General features: G+C 41.0%; 1 protein-coding gene across 1 annotated transcript in view; it reads left to right on the forward strand.

Annotated features, from left to right (window-relative positions):
* LOC127437000 (copine-8-like) overlaps positions 1–20,343 on the forward strand; it is a 257,856-nt gene that overhangs the window by 165,721 nt on the left and 71,792 nt on the right. The window contains exon 8 of the mRNA XM_051691580.1: positions 18,880–18,943. Within this exon, the coding sequence (XP_051547540.1) occupies positions 18,880–18,943 (64 nt within the window). The remainder of the gene's footprint in view (positions 1–18,879; positions 18,944–20,343) is intronic.

Raw genomic sequence — 20,343 nt, forward strand, 5'->3', positions numbered from 1 at the left:
TCCAATACCTTGACTTTGTTGCCCTTAAGCCATTTTGCCACAACTTTGAAGTTATGCTTGGGATCATTGTCCATTTGGAAGACCCATTTGTGACCGAGCTTTAACTTCATGAATGATGTCTTGAGATGTTGCTTCAATATAGACACATCATTTTCCTTCCTCATGATGCCATCTATTTTGTGAAGTGCACCAGTCCCTCCTGCAGCAAATCACCCCCACAACATGATGCTGCCACCCACATGCTTCACAGTAGGGATGGTGAAAAGCCTCACCCTTTTTTCTCCAAACATAACGATGGTCATAATGGCCAAACAGTTAAATTTTTGTTTCATCAGACCAGAGGACATTTCTCCAAAAAGTATGATCTTTGTCCCCATGTGCACTTGCAAACGGTCGTCTGGCTTTTTTTTTTAATGGTAATTTTGGAGCAGTGGCTTCTTCCTTGCTGAGCAGCCTTTCAGGTTATGTTGATATGACTCATTTTACTGTGGATATAGATACTTGTCTACCTGTTTCCTCCAGCATCTTTACAAGGTCCTTTGCTTTTGTTCTGGGATTGATTTGCACTTTTCGCACCAAACTACGTTCATCAGAATGCATCTCCTTTCTGAGCGGTATGATGGCTGCGTGGTCCCATGGTGTTTAAACTTGCGTACTATTGTTTGTACAGATGAACGTGGTACCTTCAGGTGTTTGAAAATTGCTCTCAAGGATGAGCCAGACTTGTGGAGGTCTTGGCTGATTTCTTTTGATTTTTCCATGATGTCAAGCAAAGAGGCACTGAGTTTGAAGGTAAGCCTTAAAATACATCCACAGGTACACCTCCAACTGACTCCAATTAGCCTATCAGAAGCTAATTGGCTAATTGCCTAAAAGCTTGACATAATTTTCTGGAATATTCCAAGCTGCTTAAAGGCACAGTTAACTTATTGTATGTAAACTTCTGACCCACTAGAATTGTGATATAGTCAATTAAAAGTGAAACAATCTGTCTGTAAACAATTGTTGGAAAAATTCTGTGGAATGTGGAATAGCCTTTCTGTGGGCCCCCCCTTCATTCTGGGCCCCCCTCAAGCTCGGGCCTGGGACAAAACATAAACATATACATATACATATATATATATATATATATATACACACACACACACACACACACACACACACACATGCAGTAGCAAGAAAATGTATGTGAACTCTTTGGAATTAGCTGGTTTTCTGCATTTATTGGTCATAAAATGTGATCTCATCTTCATCAAAATCACAAGTATAAACAAACACAAATGTGCTTAAGCTAACACCACACCAACAATTATACAATTGTTTGTCTTCACTGAACACATTCCATTAAACATTCACAGTGATGTGGATGTAAGTGAACCCTTGGATTTAATAACTGGTCGATCCTCCTTTGGCAGCAATAACATCAACCAAGCCTTTCCAGGAGCTGCGGATTAGACCTGCACATTGTTCAGAAGGAATTTTAGACAATTCTTCCTTACAGAACTGCTTCAGCTCAGCCATATTCTTAGGAGGTCTGGTGGGAATGGCTCTAGACTCATGAAAAGAGATGTTAACCAGTTCCAATGATTCTTTCAAGTCTTTAACTGTCACTCTAGGGCAGTGGTTCTCAATCTGGTGCTGTAGGCCCCAAACACTGCACATTTTGTATGTAGCCCTTTTCTGACACACCCAATTAAAGTCTTAGAGTCTCCACTAACGAGCTGATGAGTTGAATCAGATGTGTTTGATTAAAGAGACATCCAAAATGTGTAGTGTTGGTGGGCCTCAAATACAGGTTTGAGAACCACTGCTCTAGGGTTCTTTTTTTACCTCACTGAGCATTCTGCAGTGTGTCCTTTGAGTCATCTTGGCTGGACGGACACTGTAGCCACAGTACAACATTTTCTCCATTTATGGACAATTTGTCTAATTGTAAAAAGGTGAATATCTAAGCTCTCCGAGATAACTTTGTAACCCTTTCAAGCTTTATGCAAAGCAACAATCCTTGACCTTAGGTCTTCTGAGATCTAATTTTTGTTAGGCATTGTCCACGCCAGCAGATGCTTCTTTTGAATGGCAAAGTCAAAATGTTTAAATGCTTTTTCTAAGTCAGAGTAGCTCTAACCCACACCTCAAATCTTGTTAGCTTTTGTAAATGTCATTAGCCTAGGGTTTCACATACCTTTTTCAACCTACACTGTGAATGTTTGTATGATGTCTTCAATATGTACAAGAACAATACAATAATAGTGTTTGTTCATTGTTGTAACTTAGATCAAACCAGATTTTAAGACAGATTTATACATAAATGCAGGTAATTCCAAAGAGTTCACCTAATTTGTCTTGCCACTGTGTGTGTGTGTGTGTTTTATATATATGTATATATATATATATATACACACACACACACACACATACACTGTATATATTATAATGGTCGACCGATGTACTGTTATTTCCTTCTTCCTATTATATTAACAATTTCTTCATGCAGAAAGAAATTACTAAAATTTTATGATGAAACAGAAATCTGAAAAAAATGCTATCTTATAAGTTTTGTGTGAACTTGAATAAATATTATTGCTAAGTAAGAGATTATTAATTTTTTAGCAATGTTGATGTTTACATTATTTTCTATATAAAATTGTGTGATATATCGGCATTGTATCGGCCTATCGGCCACCCTGCACTCCGGATAACGGCATTGGCATCGGCCATTAAAAAACCCATATCGGTTATATTTTTTATATTATATTATAGTTTTTCTGTGCTCTTAAAATACCTCAGCTAGATAATGCCTTTGTGTACGGCAAAAACGTACTCGCAAACCATAGTGATGTCCAAATTTTTAAGCAAACCGTTCTTTTGCATCAGTTCTTGTCAATGAATATGTCTGAATGATTCATTAGCGAATCATTCTGAATGAAAATGATTAAAAAAAAAGAAAAATTAAAAAATATCAAAAACGCCTGGAAAGGTCATGGCAAAGTCATGGAATTAAATTAGTCAAAAAGGGTGGGAACCCTGAAAAAACAATAGAAGTCAACGAAACATTGAAAAACAAATGTTTGTGTGTCTGCGATTGTATGATTCAAGAAAGTCTATTTTGAAGTATACTGGATGTTCTAATATTACATTTTCAAGCTTCTTCCAGGAACAAGTTTAGAACAATGTTTTTCCACATAGTTCATCACACATCTCTGTTGCTAAGAGACTGTTAAAAAAGAATCTTTGTGAAGCGCCTAAATATTTACTGTATAGAAGTGTGGAAAAATGGAAAGTGTCATCATTATATCTTTTGAATACAGAAATAATCACTGGAACTCGTTTAACACAAGTTCTGTTTGATTTATGCTCACCACTGAAGCGTACAATATTCTCGTCTTTTAAATCTTCTACATTACATTTTGTATTTTGGAATACAAAATTGTTCATATCTAAATTATTCTACTGAAATATGCATGAGGCAACACCTTAGTCATATTTATTGGATATATCCACTGGATTCCTGTGCTCAGCGCATAGGTTTGGGGTTGTCATGGAGACGGCAATGTTTCTCGCACTTTACATTTCCCTTCCATTTGACAAGTCAACTAATGCATGCTCTAATGTTTTGCATTTTTGTACAGCTAAAACACATTTCTGTCTGTTAGCTGTCATCACCACCCTCATAAAATACAAAGTGTAGTGTGTAATTGCTGTAGCATGCTTGGGAGGTTGATTTGACGTTTGAAGATCTTCATGGTTGCCTCTTTAAAGTGTTGTTGGAGTTAATTGTTATCCTGAAGCTGGCTTTTCCTCTTCAATTCCAAGTAGTATGAATATATAGCATTCCATGTTCATTTATGCATTTGAAAGACATTTTTATTCAAAACAACTTATAGTGCATTCCAGGAATACATTTTATCATTATGGCCCTGATTTACTAAGATCCCAAATAATGGGTTCTAATTTGCTTGTGCAATCTATTAAACTGTGTGAAGCTTATGCGTGTGATAACTGTACCAAATGTAACCATGCCGCTCACTTATGGCTCTCACTAAATACCATTTTAGTTGGTTTAATTTGAGATATTGTATTGGTAATTTTTGCATTGCTTCTTATGGAGACCAGAACCAGAAAACAGTCCAGCGGCAATCAGAATCATTATGGCAGCGACCAGTTGCTGGTCAGGAAAACTAAGCGTGGCGCTATGCCATAAGTCATATATGGAAAGTCATTGGGCATGGCCAACAAGCTGTGGTATTTTCATGCAAGCATGTGCTAAGTTTAGGCGTAAGTAGTTTTGGTGAAATTGTGCATGCAAAGTGCTAATGGGCTGGGTCAAGTGCAATTTAATTCTGAGGTTCTGTTCTGGCTATTGCACCGTCAGTGTCCTACTACTGTATATAGTCCTTTTCCTGTCAAGCACCAGCGATATAAACCAAGACAGCACATTCATAAGAAGTTGGTAGTGTAAATGGACTGTATGCAGTGAATTAGATGAATTGAAAATTATGTTCTTTTGTGCATTAGATGCATCCTTGATGATTGTTGGGCATATTTCTAAATATATATATCTATTAATATGTAATTAAATTACAAGAGAATGTAAGAATTGTTAATCATTTTCATTTACTGACAAACATATCAAGGCTATTATTAGTAGTGATTGTATCGGTGAGCACTTCACTTCTACCGGTCAATTTTGAACAGTTTAATTAATTTATTGAAACATGAAAAAATTAAACCAAATATATTTCTAAATTCAAATTTCACTTCAAAGAAAGTGAAAATATTATCAAAAGAACAAAGTGGTCTAAAAATCATACCAAATCCAAACATCCCCCCCCCTAACTTCTTTCACCAGCCCCTTTTTTCAGTGACTTAAATACCACTCTAAGACAGCAGGTGGAAAAATATCAATACAAATTATATCATAATTACAATTGTTAAAATATAAACATAATAATAATATAAAAATAAACTATGACCTATAGATAGTTTTACATCTATCTCATACATTTTTGTTTCAAATAACTGATTGTCAGAAACATAATTTGATGTTTGGAGTCTGGCCATGAACTTTTTACCACCTGAAAGCAGACATGGTTCTGAAATGTTTTGGTACAGTGACCTATTTTCAGGAAAATAGAAAATTGCACTTTGCGGCACTTCATTTACATACTACACACCCACAGATTGCGCGCATACACCCACAGTGTAACTAAGCAAACGCTCCCACCCACACCCACTTGCGCTTTGCACTGGCACGAATATTGCACTTAGAATTAGCACTCTTGCAAATTGGATAAGACGTAGCGCACGGTCGTTGCACGTAGCGCTGCACTTTGTACACTCACGAAAATAGAGCCCGTAATCTGAATTACAACAAATATTGTCACCATGGTTCATAACTGATGCAGAGCGCAGTGCTCTGAGGATATAAGTGCAGAGACAGACACGGGAAGAAGAAAGAGAGCCACCAGTTACGAGCAATGTTTCCCCAGTTAAAATCTGTTTTTAAAACATTGGATTTGTATGAGTTGTATGATCATCAGTTATATTTTTGTGTTCTTAAATCATTAATACATTTCTTATAAAATAAAAAAAAATCTGTTGTCACATTATGCATGTCCTCAATAGGTGTACTCTGTATTCTCCATGTCAAAGTCTCTGTTTCGCCACAATGACAGCATGATGCACAGCACGAATCAGATTAATACCTGCCTTTCATAGTAATTTGCTCTCTCAGTTTCCATTTCTGAAATACTTTTTGCCATGATAACCCTTACAAAAAAAAATAAAAAAATAATCTAGATTTCTGTATCATGCTGCAATTTTGCCACTCATTATTTTCACATGCAAATGAGCTTGCGATTTGCTGCAAATGTTTGCAAGAAGTAGTGAACCTGCGGCAAACCTTCAGCAACAATGGACAATTTGTCACTACTGACGAATACTTCTGTGGCAAACCTATGTCAGCAATGAAGAGTTTGCAGCAAAGCACATTTGAAATCACTTTGTCGGTGCAATTGATTCCATTTGCATCAACACTGCCCTTTATTTTGCACATGCTGGAGGCACACCTCTTAACTGCAAATTCATTTAGTAATCAAACCCATGATCACAGCATTGCTAGCACGATGCTCTGCCATTTGATGAGCACTAATGTGGATATGTACACCACACACATTTAAAGTTATAATATATGGCTGCCACAGGATTCCTATGGGGTTTCTTAGGTGTTTTAAATTGTTGTTAGCATGTTGCTATGAAGTTCCTAGGGTGTACCGAGTGGTTGCTTGCTTCAGCAATTGCGTTTTTCATCTCACATTTGATTTATTACACTATCCTTTAGGTTTAACTCAAAGCATTAACCTTAAAAACTTCCAGTGTTGTATAAAGTATCCATTCATGAAAACTAACTCAAGTAAAAGTTAAAGTAGCTCATGAGAAAACTGCTTAAGTAAAAGTATTAAAGTATCTGAATTTAAATTTACTTAAATATCAAAAGTACAAGTAAATTGCATAAATTAGGGAACAGCTAATTTGCAACTTGTTTGATTGGCGGTGCTCATCATTCACTCTCATGCCATCCCAGATGTGTATGACTTTTTTCTTCTGCTAAACACAAACAAAGATTTTTAGAAGAATATTTCATCTCGGTAGGTCAACACAATGCAAGTGAATGGTGACCAGATCTTTGGAGCTCCAAATCGGAGATAAAGGCAACATTAATGTAATCCATACGACGTCAGAGGTTTACTCAATGTCTTCTGAAGAGATCCAGTTGGTTTAGGGTGAGGACAGACCAAAATATAACTCCTTTTTCACTGTACATGTTGCCATGGCAGTCTCTAGGCACGATCATGATTTCTAGCTCGATTACACTTCTAATGCTTGACACATGTGCAGAGCGCTAGATGGTGCTATAGGAAGTGTAATCGAACTTGAAATCATGATCGCCAAGGAGATTGCTGTCTAGATGTAATGAAAAAGGAGTTATATTTTGGTCTGTTCTCACCCAAAAACAACTGGATTGCTTCAGAAGACATTGATTAAACCACTGGGTAGGGTTGCACCAGCTGTGCGTAAGTTCTCACGTAAGTTAGGACGTAAAGTTCACACTAAGGGCTTAGTAACTACTAGTTAGTTTGTAACTAAGTCAGTGCTTAATTTGGTTGCACCACCTGTTCTTAAGGCAAGACTTAACTAGTAGATCGTAAGCTCTCCGTAAAGTGATGCGTAGTCACATAATATGACGTTTACCTGTATTGATCCAATAAACAGCCTTAAAATGTATACGCAGAAGTGTTAAAAAGCTGTGTAATTCAGTTTTATCTCGTTATGGTTGATCAGACCTTGTTTGCTCATGTAAATGTCAGCTGTAATAAATTATATCCCCATTAAAATACGATACATAATAAAAGTAGATTTGATAACTAGTATATTTGCCCTGTGTAAATAATAATAAATAGTACTATATCTGTATCTAAAATAAATAAGCGGTGATAAATAAATACTAATACAACAGGCTGGAAAAATAGACATTTATTCATTTTAATATCTTCTATATTTCGTATATGTTGACACTTGGGGCGACACCCTGAAAACTGCACAGTGAACGGTTTCATGCTGAAGAGCAGCTTAAAAGTACGTTTTTTTTCTCTCTAGTAAATGTAAATGAGTGTAAATGCCAACATCATCATATATGTCGAAAGGATTGAAGTCTGTCACGCAAAACATGAGTTCACTGATGTCGTTATATTGAGTCTGCTTTTTTTCCCATCAGTTACTCCTGGTCTGAGGCTGCTGTAAATATTTAGTTTACACGTAGTGTTACGTCCTACCTAAAGTTAATGGTGCAATGCTCAAATATTTAGTAGCGTGTAAATTGTGACTTAGTGCCCATAACATTCCATAACAAATTGTAACATTGAAGGAGGGAGCAGAGTCATATTTAGTGACCAGAATAGAGACTGGGCTCTTTTCATTTGGGCCAATAAGCAACCACCCAGAACAACCTGGCAACTGCACAGCAATGTGCTAAAACACCATTGAAACTACAGCATAGCAACAACCTGAGAACCACCTAGACACCCTAGCAACTGCAGAGCAATGTGCTACAAACACAGAAAACAACTTAGCAACAGCATAGTAACAACCTGGCAAACATATACTGTAGCATTGCGCTAAAACACACAGCAGATCACCTTGACAACAGCATAGCATGCCCCAGCAACCATCCAGAATACCCTAGTAAACACAAACTTTAGCATCAGTTTGCTAAAACGCAAAGAGAACACTTTAGCAACCACCCAGAGCACCCTAGTTTATAAAAGAAATATTGTTAGACATTTCTGTGAGCACTGGTAACTATCCATACACTTCGCACCTTGGTTAAATGTAAAAGGTAAACACGTTTGATTGACCTTAATATGAACAGGTTTCCTGGAAAGGCGTGAGACTGATAACACATACTGTAACTTCATCGTTTTTCACAGCTTTCATAATGTTTAAGCCTAAACTTTTCAAATGAATTCGCCATAAAACAAATTTAAACTTACATGAGCAGTTTCTTGTCTTCCCCAGTGGAGACAGACTGAACACACGTTATGTGGCACGCGCTTCGCTTGTGACTTTGATTCAGACTTTTGATTTGCAAAACGAATCATTCAGAGCACTTTTTGAATCTTTTTGATCGGTTCAAAGGAATCAAATTTAAAAGATTGAACTCAAATGATTCTTTCACGAATCAGACATCACTATCGCCAATCTGCATGCATTTTTGCAAGTACAGTTTGTTATTGTTTGCTGTGTTCAGTCGCAAAAGTAACTGAAGAGTCTGGAGAAAAATATCGGAGTAAAAGTATCAATTTTCACTTCAAAATGTAGGAAAGTAAAAGTCCGAAGAAATATTTATACTCGAGTAAAGTACAAATATTGAAAAAAATTACTTAAGTACAGTAACAAAGTATTTGTACTTAGTTACTATAAACCTCTGAAAACTTCATCTGTTTAACTCACTTTTAGCATCACAGATTAGACATTTCACCTCGGAACTGCCACAATACGTGTAATGAACCGCATAATACATGATAAAACCTAAAATATTGCAAAGATATTGTCATATCATTTTCATGGTTGCTTTTATTCACCCATATCATTCATGTCCATAGAACAAATGGTGTGGGCGCTTGCCTTAGCAAACACAACTAATAAAGTTATAATGCAGTAATATTGTGCTGACCCTCAAGTGTTAAATATATCACATTGTTACAGTTTTTTTTATTTATTTTTTATTATCGTCTCGGTTACTGTCGTAACCTCCATTCCCTGATGGAGGGAACGAAACGTTGTGTTGATGTAGTGACACTAGGGGTCAATCTTGAGAGCCCGAGACACCATCAGATCATTGAGAAAAGGCCAATGAGAATTGGCGAGTAGAATTTGCATGCCACTTCCCCCGACATACGGGTATAAAAGGGAGGCTGGAATGCAGATTCATTCAGGTTTTTGCACTGAGGAGCCAAGACAAGGTCCCAGCCATTACAGCGGTGTAGTTCAGCCTGTGGCAAGAGGGACACAACATCTCGTTCCGTCCATAAGGGAACGGAGGTTATGACAGTAACCAAGACGTTCCCCTTCTGTCACTCACTCGACGTTGTGTCGATGTAGTGACACTAGCGGTCCCTATACGAAACACCACAATGGCTGAACTGTGTTACGTGAACTGCCGATGCAGGTGTAGGCAAGCTACTGTGAGCGTAGGAACAGATGCACTCGGACAGCACATAGCCTCCCCAGACGTCCCAAAACATCATGTAATTCCCAACAACCCTGAGGGGGGGGAAGGAGACATATCTAGTATGGGAGCAGGCCGCGCCAGCTGCGGCCTTTTCTCTCTATGTTTTTCTCTCCACAGAAAATTAGATTCGGCTGGGGCCTTTAAATGCTCATAAAATGTGCCGGGGAAGGCGTTCTTTTCCGTTCCTATTCTTTCAGGGGGAAAAGACCCCACAGAGGCCATACACTGCCCTGAAGGGGAGGGTAAAAAAGTGGCAAATATGTCATATGGGCCTAAGGCCGCACAAGGAAGAGGTGCAGCGGTAGGTCCTGTCCTTCGTAGGGGAGGAGCTCTACAAACGCAGCGACCAGGGGAGAGAGGGCTCTGCCAAGGGATAAAGGGAGACCATGGAAGATACATCACAGGAGGTTACTGGGGTAACCGAGACCAGTGGAGCACTTACCCCAGTACAGGGCACATTAGCACACGTACTGGGTCCGACTACAAATTCCTCCGCTGAATTCGTGAGCCAGAGGGCTAGGAGGAAGTACATCCAGGGTTCACAGGTCGTGAACACGCATGGGAGAGAAGAGCACACAGCTTCATCTCGTGGAGGGGAAAGGCGCTATACACAAGCGGTACACCCAGCCAGCTGCCCCACGTAACGAAACTTACCTGTTCGTACCTGAAAGAACACGGGATGAAACCGGCTCAACCTGGAGATTGTAAAATCTTGTGAAGGTATTGGGTGTTGCCCAGCCCGCTGCTCTACAGATGTCTGCTAGAGAGGTGCCATTGGGCAGTGCCCACAAGGATGCCATACTCCTTGTGGAGTGTGCTCGAACCCACAAGGGGGCAGGCACGGACTGGGTCTGGTAGGCCAAAGCGATGGCGTCCACGATCCAGTGGGCAAGCCTCTGTTTGGAGACAGCGTTCCCTTTCTGCTGTCCACCGAAGCAGACAAACAGCTGTTCAGAGCGTCTAAAGCTCTGCGTGCGATCCAAGTAGATGCGCAAAGCACGCACCGGACACAGCAACGATAAGGCTGGGTCTACCTCCTCCGGGGGCAGTGCTTGCAGGCTCACCACCTGATCCCTAAAAGGGGTCGTGGGAACCATGGGCACATAGCCCGGTCGGGGTCTCACGTGAGAGACTTCCGGACCGAACTCTAGGCACTCTTCGCTGACAGAGAATGCTTGCAGGTCCCCGACCCTCTTGATGGAAGTGAGCGCTGTCAGGAGGGTGGTCTTCAATGAGACGGCTTTTAACTCGACTGACTCTAGGGGCTCAAACGGGGCTCTCCATAGGCCTAAAAGGACCACGGAGAGGTCCAATGAGGGAAAGAGGCGCGGCCTAGGAGGGTTCAACCTCCTGGCGCCTCTCAGGAACCTGATGATCAGGTCGTGCTTGCCGAGAGACTTACCTTCAACAGCGTCGTGGTGTGCTGCTATAGCAGCTACATATACCTTGAGAGTGGAGGAGGACAGCCGCCCATCCAACTTCTCTTGCAGGAAGGAAAGCACTGACCCGACTGCGCACCTCTGGGGGTCTTCACTACAGGAAGAACACCACTTAGCGAAGATACGCCACTTCAGGGAATACAGCTGCCTTGTAGAAGGAGCTCTGGCCTGAGTGATCGTGTTAACCACTGCGGGCGGTAGACCAGTTAGGTCTTCCGCGTCCCATCCAGGGACCAGACATGAAGATTCCAGAGTTCTGGGCGTGGGTGCCAGAGGGTGCCCCGTCCCTGAGAAAGAAAGTCCTTCCTCAGGGGAATTTGCCAGGGAGGTGCTGTCACGAGGGGCGTGAGGTCCGAGAACCAGGTCTGGGTGGGCCAATACGGAGCCACGAGAATGACCTGCTCCTCGTCCTCCCTGACCTTGCACAGAACTTGTGCAAGTAGGCTCACTGGGGGGAATGCGTATTTGCGCAGCCCCCGCGGCCAGCTGTGTGCCAGCGCGTCTGTACCGAGGGGAGCTTCCATCAGGGCATACCAGAGCAGGCAGTGGGAGGATTCCTGGGAGGTGAACAGGTCTACCTGTGCCTTGCCGAATCGACTCCAAATCAGCTGGACCACCTGGGGGTGAAGTCTCCACTCTCCCCTGAGCGTCACCTACTGTGACAGAGCATCTGCTGTGGCGTTGAGGTTGCCAGGGATATGAGTGGCCCGCAGAGACCTGAGTCACCGCTGACTGCAGAGGAGGAGGTGATGGGCGAGTTGTGACATGCAACGATAGCGTAAACCGCCTTGGCGGTTTATATAAGCCACTGTCGTCATGTAGTCCATCCGGACCAACACGTGCTTGCCCTGGATCAACGGCAATAGCCTCTGCAGGGCGAGCTGTACTGCCAGCAACTCGAGGCAGTTGATGTGCCAACTCAGGCGAGGTCCTGTCCAGGAGCCAGTGGCTGCGTGCCTGTTGCACACGGCACCCCAGCCTGTCTTGGAGGCATCCGTCGTAACCATGACACACCTGGACACTTGCTGTATGGGAACTCCAGCCCGCAGGAACGCAAGGTCTGTCCAAGGGCTGAAAAGTCGGCGGCAGGCTAGCGTGAGAGCTACGCGAAGTGTGCCTCAGCGCCATGTGTACCTCGGGACTCGGGTCTGGAGCCAGTGCTGTAGCGGTCTCATATGCATCAACCCATCACCGCCGCTGAGGATGCCATATGCCCCAGGAGCCTCTGAAAGTATTTCAGTGGAACCGACATTTCCCACCTGGATAAGTTCAGGCAGTTCAGCACCCACTGCACACGCTCGCATGTGAGGCGAACTATCATTGACACCGAGTCTAACTCCATGCCGAGAAAAGAGATGCTCTGAACCGAGAAGAGCTTGCTATTTTCCCAGTTGACCCGAAGCCCTAAACGGCTGATGTGCGTGAGCACCAGGTCCCTGTGTGCACACAGTAACTCTCGAGAGTGCGCTATAATCAGCCAGTCGTCAAGGTAATTGAGTATGCGAAGGCCCACTTCCCTTAACGGGGCAAGGGCTGCCTCTGCGACCTTCATGAAGGCGTGAGGGGACAGGGACAAGCCGAAGGGGAGGACCTTGTACTGATATGCCTGACCGTCGAACACGAACCATAGGAAGGGTCTGTGTTGAGGTAAAATCGAGACGTGAAAGTAAGCGTCCTTCAGGTCTACCACCGCGAACCAATCTTGATGCCGGATGCACGTCAAAATGTGCTTTTGCGTCAGCATCTTGAACGGGAGTCTGTGCAAGGCCTGGTTCAGAACTTGCAGGTCCAAGATTGGCCGCGATCGCCTTATCCACCTGGGGTATCACGGCATAACCCTCGGCCGCCCCACTGTCGAGGTTACTGAGAGCGGACAAACTGAAGGATCGTGTTCGGGCAGCGAAAGGTGCCCTCCACGATCATGTCAGCTCAGTCGTCAAGTCGAAGCATGGCGGTCAGCTCCGCTTCGGCCTCAGCAAGGCAGCAGCCCGGTTGTGTCCTCGGTGTCCGACATAACCAAGGCGCTCTCCGATGCAGCGATCGACATCTCATCTGGCTCACAAGCTCCGAAAGAGACATTAGGCTGGCACTGAGGCAAGCTGCCTCTCTCATCTCAGAACTGGACGGGCGCAAACGAGTGTACCGGGGAGTGGGCGGTCCGTGGGGGTTTACCCGGCGGAACCGTACCCATTGAAGCCCCCGAATCGCCTTCAGCATCAATCAGGGCAGCCTCGTACCCGTAGGTAGAAGAACCAGTGGGGGGGACAGCTGAAGTGGTTTTCCCTCGAAAGAAGGAAAGCTGCAACCGCAACATTGCCATGGTCATGTTCTCGCAATCAGAACATGAACCATCCACGAATGCTTCCTCCACGTGATTTTGGCCCAGGCACGTGAGGCAGTGATCGTGACCATCAGAGGCGGAGAGGTAACGACCGCATCCAGGAACTGCACAGAGACGGAAGGGCATCTTTAAAAAGACGCGTCTTCAAAAAGACGTTCAACGTCACTGTACCTGCTCTAATAGAGGAAATATACTTTTAGAGGAAATAAACTCTTTTAAAGCGCTGTCGAAGCGCCCAGGGGCATAGTCTGCAGTGGAGTGCAGAGTGGATAGAAAGCCGCTGGAATGCGCCGTACATCCAACAGCACACGCTTCTGAAGAGGTGAATGGATCCGTAGTAGGATTCAGCTCGCTGAAATACAACTGCTCGGCTCCGAAGAAAAAAATCTGAATGAATCCGCATTCCAGCCTCCCTTTTATGTCACTTTTCATATCAAGTTATTTGTGCAATGTTAAGCTTGCTCAACACTTTTCAGAAGAAGAGTGGAAGAGATTCATTTTTTAATGAAGATACATAGACAGTATTAAATGACCCTGTTACTTCATTAAAAATGTGTGACACAAAATTTAGCCTAAAAATAGCATTAGGGAAAATGTGCAATTTGTCTGGATAGACATACGGGATAATTTCTCTTCCTGTCACTGTATTAAAAGCCTCACTTCATTTAATAGTGTGAGGTGTTTGTGATTGATTGAATACTTTTTTTGAATGAATATGAAATCAAAACCCTATATACTTTCTTATTAAGCATTTCTGGTCTTATTGTGCATGATTTATTGGTGCTTGTTATTCTGAAGAAGGCTTTCATCAATTTTTCATCAATGTAATAGCTTGCTCCACCTCTGAAATGGCTTTTCTGCCGACTCAGTTTTAAGCTACTGTTATAGATGCAACCTTTCCAAAAATACAATAGTAAACACAGTAATTTAATTTCAGTTCAGTCATGACAACCCTTGGAATACATTTAAGGTGTTATAATGGACATGACCATTTGGTAAAAAGACTTTCTGCTGCTTAAAAATGCTCAGACATGCTGCTGTACAATTAGACATACATAGAGTGCCTTGAAGCGGATCTAGACATGTGGTGGTGAAGAGAAGGAGGGTTTTAGAGAGAAAACTCCTGGAAAACTCCACGTCCTGGTCAAAAAGCCTCCTCAAAAGTGGGTACATTCTGGTTTGAAATGTTACTTTTCACAATCTAGTCAATTCGTAATGTATTAAACTATGTCCCACATAGCACTAAAAAAAAATTCTCATTGAATATCCTGATTCACTCAGAAATATGTGACATTATTGAAGTAAAATTTTACGTTGAAGACCTTATGAAATCAAAATTAGAGTTTTGTTGCTTTTAGTCCATGTCGGTTAGCTTTAAGATCATCCATTTGTTAGTGTACACCTAAAAGACGACAAAATAAACTTTTAACAGATATATGCATTTAATATGTACAGTCCTTTTCTTTTGGGAAAATAGACCAAAAATATTGATGAATAGATTGTAAATTCATGTTGTTATTTTCTGATAATCTTGAGAATGAGATATCAGAATGTTCCGTCCCAACAGGAAATACATTAACACACACAAAAAAAGGAAATTGCATTTGTCAACCTGTAAAGACAGAGAGAATTTGGCTTTTACACTGCTGTGAAAAACTATCTGCCTATTCCCGAATTTCTTGTTTGTGCATTTTTCTACTTTGAATGTCTTGATCTGCAGTTAAAATCTAAACTTTGAACACAAGTGAACACATTTTCTGTACTTATTTATTAATTTTTTTTAGTAAGTATCATTTCACAACTGGCACTGTGTGGATAAGTAATTGGCCCATGGTTTAATTAACCCAATGAAACTACTTCAGCCTGGAAATTTAATATAGTCTAGCTTGATTACAGTCCACCCTGTTCAATATAAAAAATCAGGTCTCAATTTTAGTTTGACATTTACCCTCAACGTCAATTCAGCAACACAAAGATTTAACAAGAATATGTCAGAATAATCAGAAAATATTTTTAATGATTATCTGGATATACTTGTAATTCAAAATGGCAAGATAATGGTGGTGCAATATTTTCAACAGGGGTAATACAGTAAATGTTGGAAAACGTATTAAATTAATGAAAGGTGTTTTTTTCACCTGGGTTCTTGTAATCTAATATTATGTTTTGTCCAATGATGGAAAACCATTCAGTGTGATAAATAATCAAAGAAAACATCAAAGGCAGATCCTTTTTTATAGTTCAGTAAGTAAGTTAATAGTTACATAATGTACAGCCTATAGTCATATGGATAAATCAAGATGCCATTTACACATTTGAAAGCTCTTAAATTGAAAGTACAGTGGGCCATTTGGGTCATGATGTTTTACCTAAAAATGACAAATCTGTAACTATGTCTCATTAGAAAAAAAAATTCTTCCATGGACCACAGAAGGAGATAGTAGAAATATCAATTCTAATATTTCCTGTAAAGCTGCTTTGAATTGAACGATGTGTGTTGTGAAAAGTGCTATACAAATAAAAATGACTTGACTCGTGACCAATCATCACTGATGTCAATGCTGCCATATTTGATTTGAGAGCTACAGCGGAGGGGAAGATTCACAGTGAATAAAAACATAACTTTAAGTCCGTTCCTCACACAAAGCTATTGTATGGCTTTAGAAGGAGTATAGCACAGCAGCTTTATAGACACTTTTTATGATCCTTTAATAGGTTTTATTTTTTTGGATCGGCCAGGGCATTCTTCAAAAATTAATTTTTTGTGTTCCACAGAAGAAAGTGATAAAGATTTGTAACAACATGAGGGTTGTCCATGGTCTGTTTAATATAGATTTAATATTCTTTTTTTTTTTTTCGAATGGGATGCCAGTGGCAGATCTTGAACCACTAACTGTAATAAAACCCAGAATTTTGGCAAAAAGCTCAAAATCCACAATGAAGGTTCACCAGTCAGCGCCACAAGAAATGTACCTTTCTCTACAGTATAGAACAGAGGTCAGAATAAATAAGGAGATGCGTTGTGAAAAAGTATTATACAGCAATCACAGAAATTCCTTTCAGGGCAGGATTAGATTTCTCAGAGGACTCGATGAGTTAGCAGAAAACAATGAGTAATTTGCTCTGTAATTTTTAGTGAGGTTGTGTGAGAAAAACATGGACGTTTTCCAGTCAAACAAGATTAAAATCACAAAGTACATCTGTGAAACATGGCTTTACTTAAACTCCTCAGGGAAAATAGTCCTGTCCAAATAGGGTTTAGGCAATACTGGCTGTGTTATATGACTTTAGATCAGTTCTGCCCACAGCACAATAGCACAGCCACAGTCCAATTACACTCACTGTACTCATGAGAGAGCTTTCATAAACCTTAATCAAGACTTCATCCACTGAGCTCAATTCATTACATGACCAACAGTAGAAGAATCCATCTGAGAGGCAGGTGATCTACAGGAAGGCTATCAAGTCACTAGGAAACGTCTGAGGAGAGATTTTGATATCTCTGTCTTAATTTCACTAGGGCCTCAGAGAAGAATTTTGATTTGAAATAGATCTTTAATATGAAGCTGGATACTTTGTAGCCTTTGATCTTGAAGCATAATTTGTAAGGAAAGCATAAGCTACTTCTGTTTGTGATAGTGACAGAGAGTTAAACTCATCCTTTGACCTCACTAAACGATCTGAAGGTATCAGGTGAATATAATGCTTTTGGTGCTTCTCATTTCTTAAATTGTGCATTCTCGTTTCCTCGCTCCTCCATCCTTGAGCCGTGACCCGGACACCGATCAAAGTCCGGCGTCATGAAGGAAGGATCAATTCTTTAAATGCACTGCAAGGAAGTGAGGACGGAGGACAGAGGAAGCTTACTGAGGACACTTGAGCGAGGAAGCACAGGAGCATAAATTCTCCTCCCCTTTCACATCTGGTACAATAGTTTTAATTCAAGTTCCCTTTCGGAGAACTCGAGCTGCGTATGATCGCTATGGGACACCGTCTGAGTGTCAAGTGGTCTGAAGCCCTTATACAATCACGGCAATTTATTGGCTGATGGCGCTTAAGCGGTGCCACCAGGGAGCTACGTCACGGGCTCCATAAAGGCGCTCGCTTTTGCACCGTCGAGTTTCTGTTCTTGAGTACACAAATGCACTCATCAATGGAGTCTCTGTCGGTAGACATTCTCTTGTCTCTTGCTTTATGCACGGGGTATGCAGGCTAAGAACTTTTCGCCCCATATGCATGTTTTAGAGGCGCTCTTGTGTGCTCCGTTCGAGCCCGTGACAACAGTTACTGATAAGTTGTTGACTCTCAAGATGGCACTGCTAGTGGCATTGGCATCGTTTAAGAGAGTCGTGATTTGCATGCCCTGTTGGTCAATCCTTTGTGTATGGATTTTGCACCAGGGTATTCTAAAGTTGTGTTGAGACCTCGTTTGGGCTATTTGCCCAAGGTTATTTCTACATCATTTCGCTCGCAGACCATTAATTTTCAGGCTTTCTCTCCTCCCCAATTTGAGTCAGAGGCACATGAAAGGTTACATATGCTTTGCCCAGTTCGGGCGCTGCGAGTTTATGTTGACCGTACTAGCCAGTGACATAAGACAGAACAGTTGTTTATGTGCTTTAGTACGTTTCGCTGAGTTGTTTCGGTGTCCAAGCAAATACTGTCTCATTGGCCTATTGATGCAATTTCAAGTGCTTACGAAGCGCCGTTTATCTTCGCCTTGTTTAAATGTTGTTTCAGTTTGTTTTGTGTTTTGTTTGTTTTGTCATTTGTGCATTTTTTTTTCTTTTTTGCTTTGTTTCAATTTTGTTTTATTTTTATTCAGTTGTTTTGTTTCATTTAATTTTGTTTTGCTTTTTGTTTAGTTTTGTTTGTTTTGGTTTGTCTGGTTTAATTTTGTTTAATTTTTTGTTTTGCTTTTTTGTCTTTTGTTTTATTTTGTTTTGTTTTGTTTCTGCTTCTCAGATAAGTTCAGAAAACAGCACTTGTTGAAAAAGTTCCAAAATGTGGCAATATTTTATTTATTTATTTATTTTAAAAAAATGGATGATGGTACTATGGTTGTATAATCATATTCCTTATATACTCTCATATATAAATATGAAAATGATTCAGTACCATGGTATATATAAATGTACCATGGTATTACCATAGTATGTACCATCACTGTACCATGGTTGCCTGCAGTAGTTTTTTGTAAGGGTGATGTGAAGGTTGTGAAAAATCATTCTCCATTTATATGATGACAGTTCTACAAAACTCAAATAGACACATGTATGACATTAATTATCTCTTTTTCTCATACACAGAGGGATTCCTGGTAAGAATTGTGGTACGATTATTGTGAAGGCAGAAGAGCTTAACAACTGCAGGGTAAGAGCTAATATTGATCATTTGAAGTTTGTTCTTATCTGTGCCCCACATTTGTTAAGTTTGCTTTTGTACAACTGAGCTTGGTCACTGTCACTCTGTTCCAAAACCTGCTGTCTTCCTAGACAGAATTTTAAGGCATCGTAGGAACACTCCCGATACAAAGAGTGTTCCAAAAGGTATAAATACAGTATATTCATGTCATACACAGACACTCACACACACCCAGAAATACCTCCATGTTGCTTGTAATTGTTGCATTTGTCTTTGACAACAGGGATCAATATAGACCGTATCCCATTCCTTGCTGGAGCATTGCATCTCCCATAGTGTGTCTTTGTGTGTGTGTGTGTGCGTGTGTGTGTGTGTGTGTGTGTGTGTGTGTGTGTGTGTGTGTGTCTAATATACAGGTGCATCTCAATAAATTAGAATGTCGTGGAAAAGTTCATTTATTTCAGTAATTCAACTCAAATTGTGAAATTCGTGTATTAAATAAATTCAGTGCACACAGACTGATGTAGTTTAAGTCTTTGGTTCTTTTAATTGTGATGATTTTAGCTCACATTTAACAAAAACCCACCAATTCACTATCTCAAAAAATTAGAATATGGTGACATGCCAATCAGCTAATCAACTCAAAACACCTGCAAAGGTTTCCTGAGCCTTCAAAATGGTCTCTCAGTTTGGTTCACTAGGCTACACAATCATGGGGAAGACTGCTGATCTGACAGTTGTCCAGAAGACAATCATTGACACCCTTCACAAGGAGAGTAAGCCACAAACATTCATTGCCAAAGAAGCTGGCTGTTCACAGAGTGCTGTATCCAAGCATGTTAACAGAAAGTTGAGTGGAAGGAAAAAGTGTGGAAGAAAAAGATGCACAACCAACCGAGAGAACCGCAGCCTTATGATTGTCAAGCAAAATCGATTCAAGAATTTGGGTGAACTTCACAAGGAATGGACTGATGCTGGGGTCAAGGCATCAAGAGCCACCACACACAGACATGTCAAGGAATTTGGCTACAGTTGTCGTATTCCTCTTGTTAAGCCACTCCTGAACCACAGACAACGTCAGGGGCGTCTTACTTGGGCTAAGGAGAAGAAGAACTGGACTGTTGCCCAGTGGTCCAAAGTCCTCTTTTCAGATGAGAGCAAGTTTTGTATTTCATTTGGAAACCAAGGTCCTAGAGTCTGGAGGAAGGGTGGAGAAGCTCATAGCCCAAGTTGCTTGAAGTCCAGTGTTAAGTTTCCACAGTCTGTGATGATTTGGGGTGCAATGTCATCTGCTGGTGTTGGTCCATTGTGTTTTTTGAAAAACAAAGTCACTGCACCCGTTTACCAAGAAATTTTGGAGCACTTCAGGCTTCCTTCTGCTGACCAGCTTTTTAAAGATGCTGATTTCA

This window comes from Myxocyprinus asiaticus, chromosome 47 (genome assembly GCF_019703515.2).
Source record: "Myxocyprinus asiaticus isolate MX2 ecotype Aquarium Trade chromosome 47, UBuf_Myxa_2, whole genome shotgun sequence".
Taxonomy (NCBI): Eukaryota; Metazoa; Chordata; class Actinopteri; order Cypriniformes; family Catostomidae; genus Myxocyprinus; species Myxocyprinus asiaticus.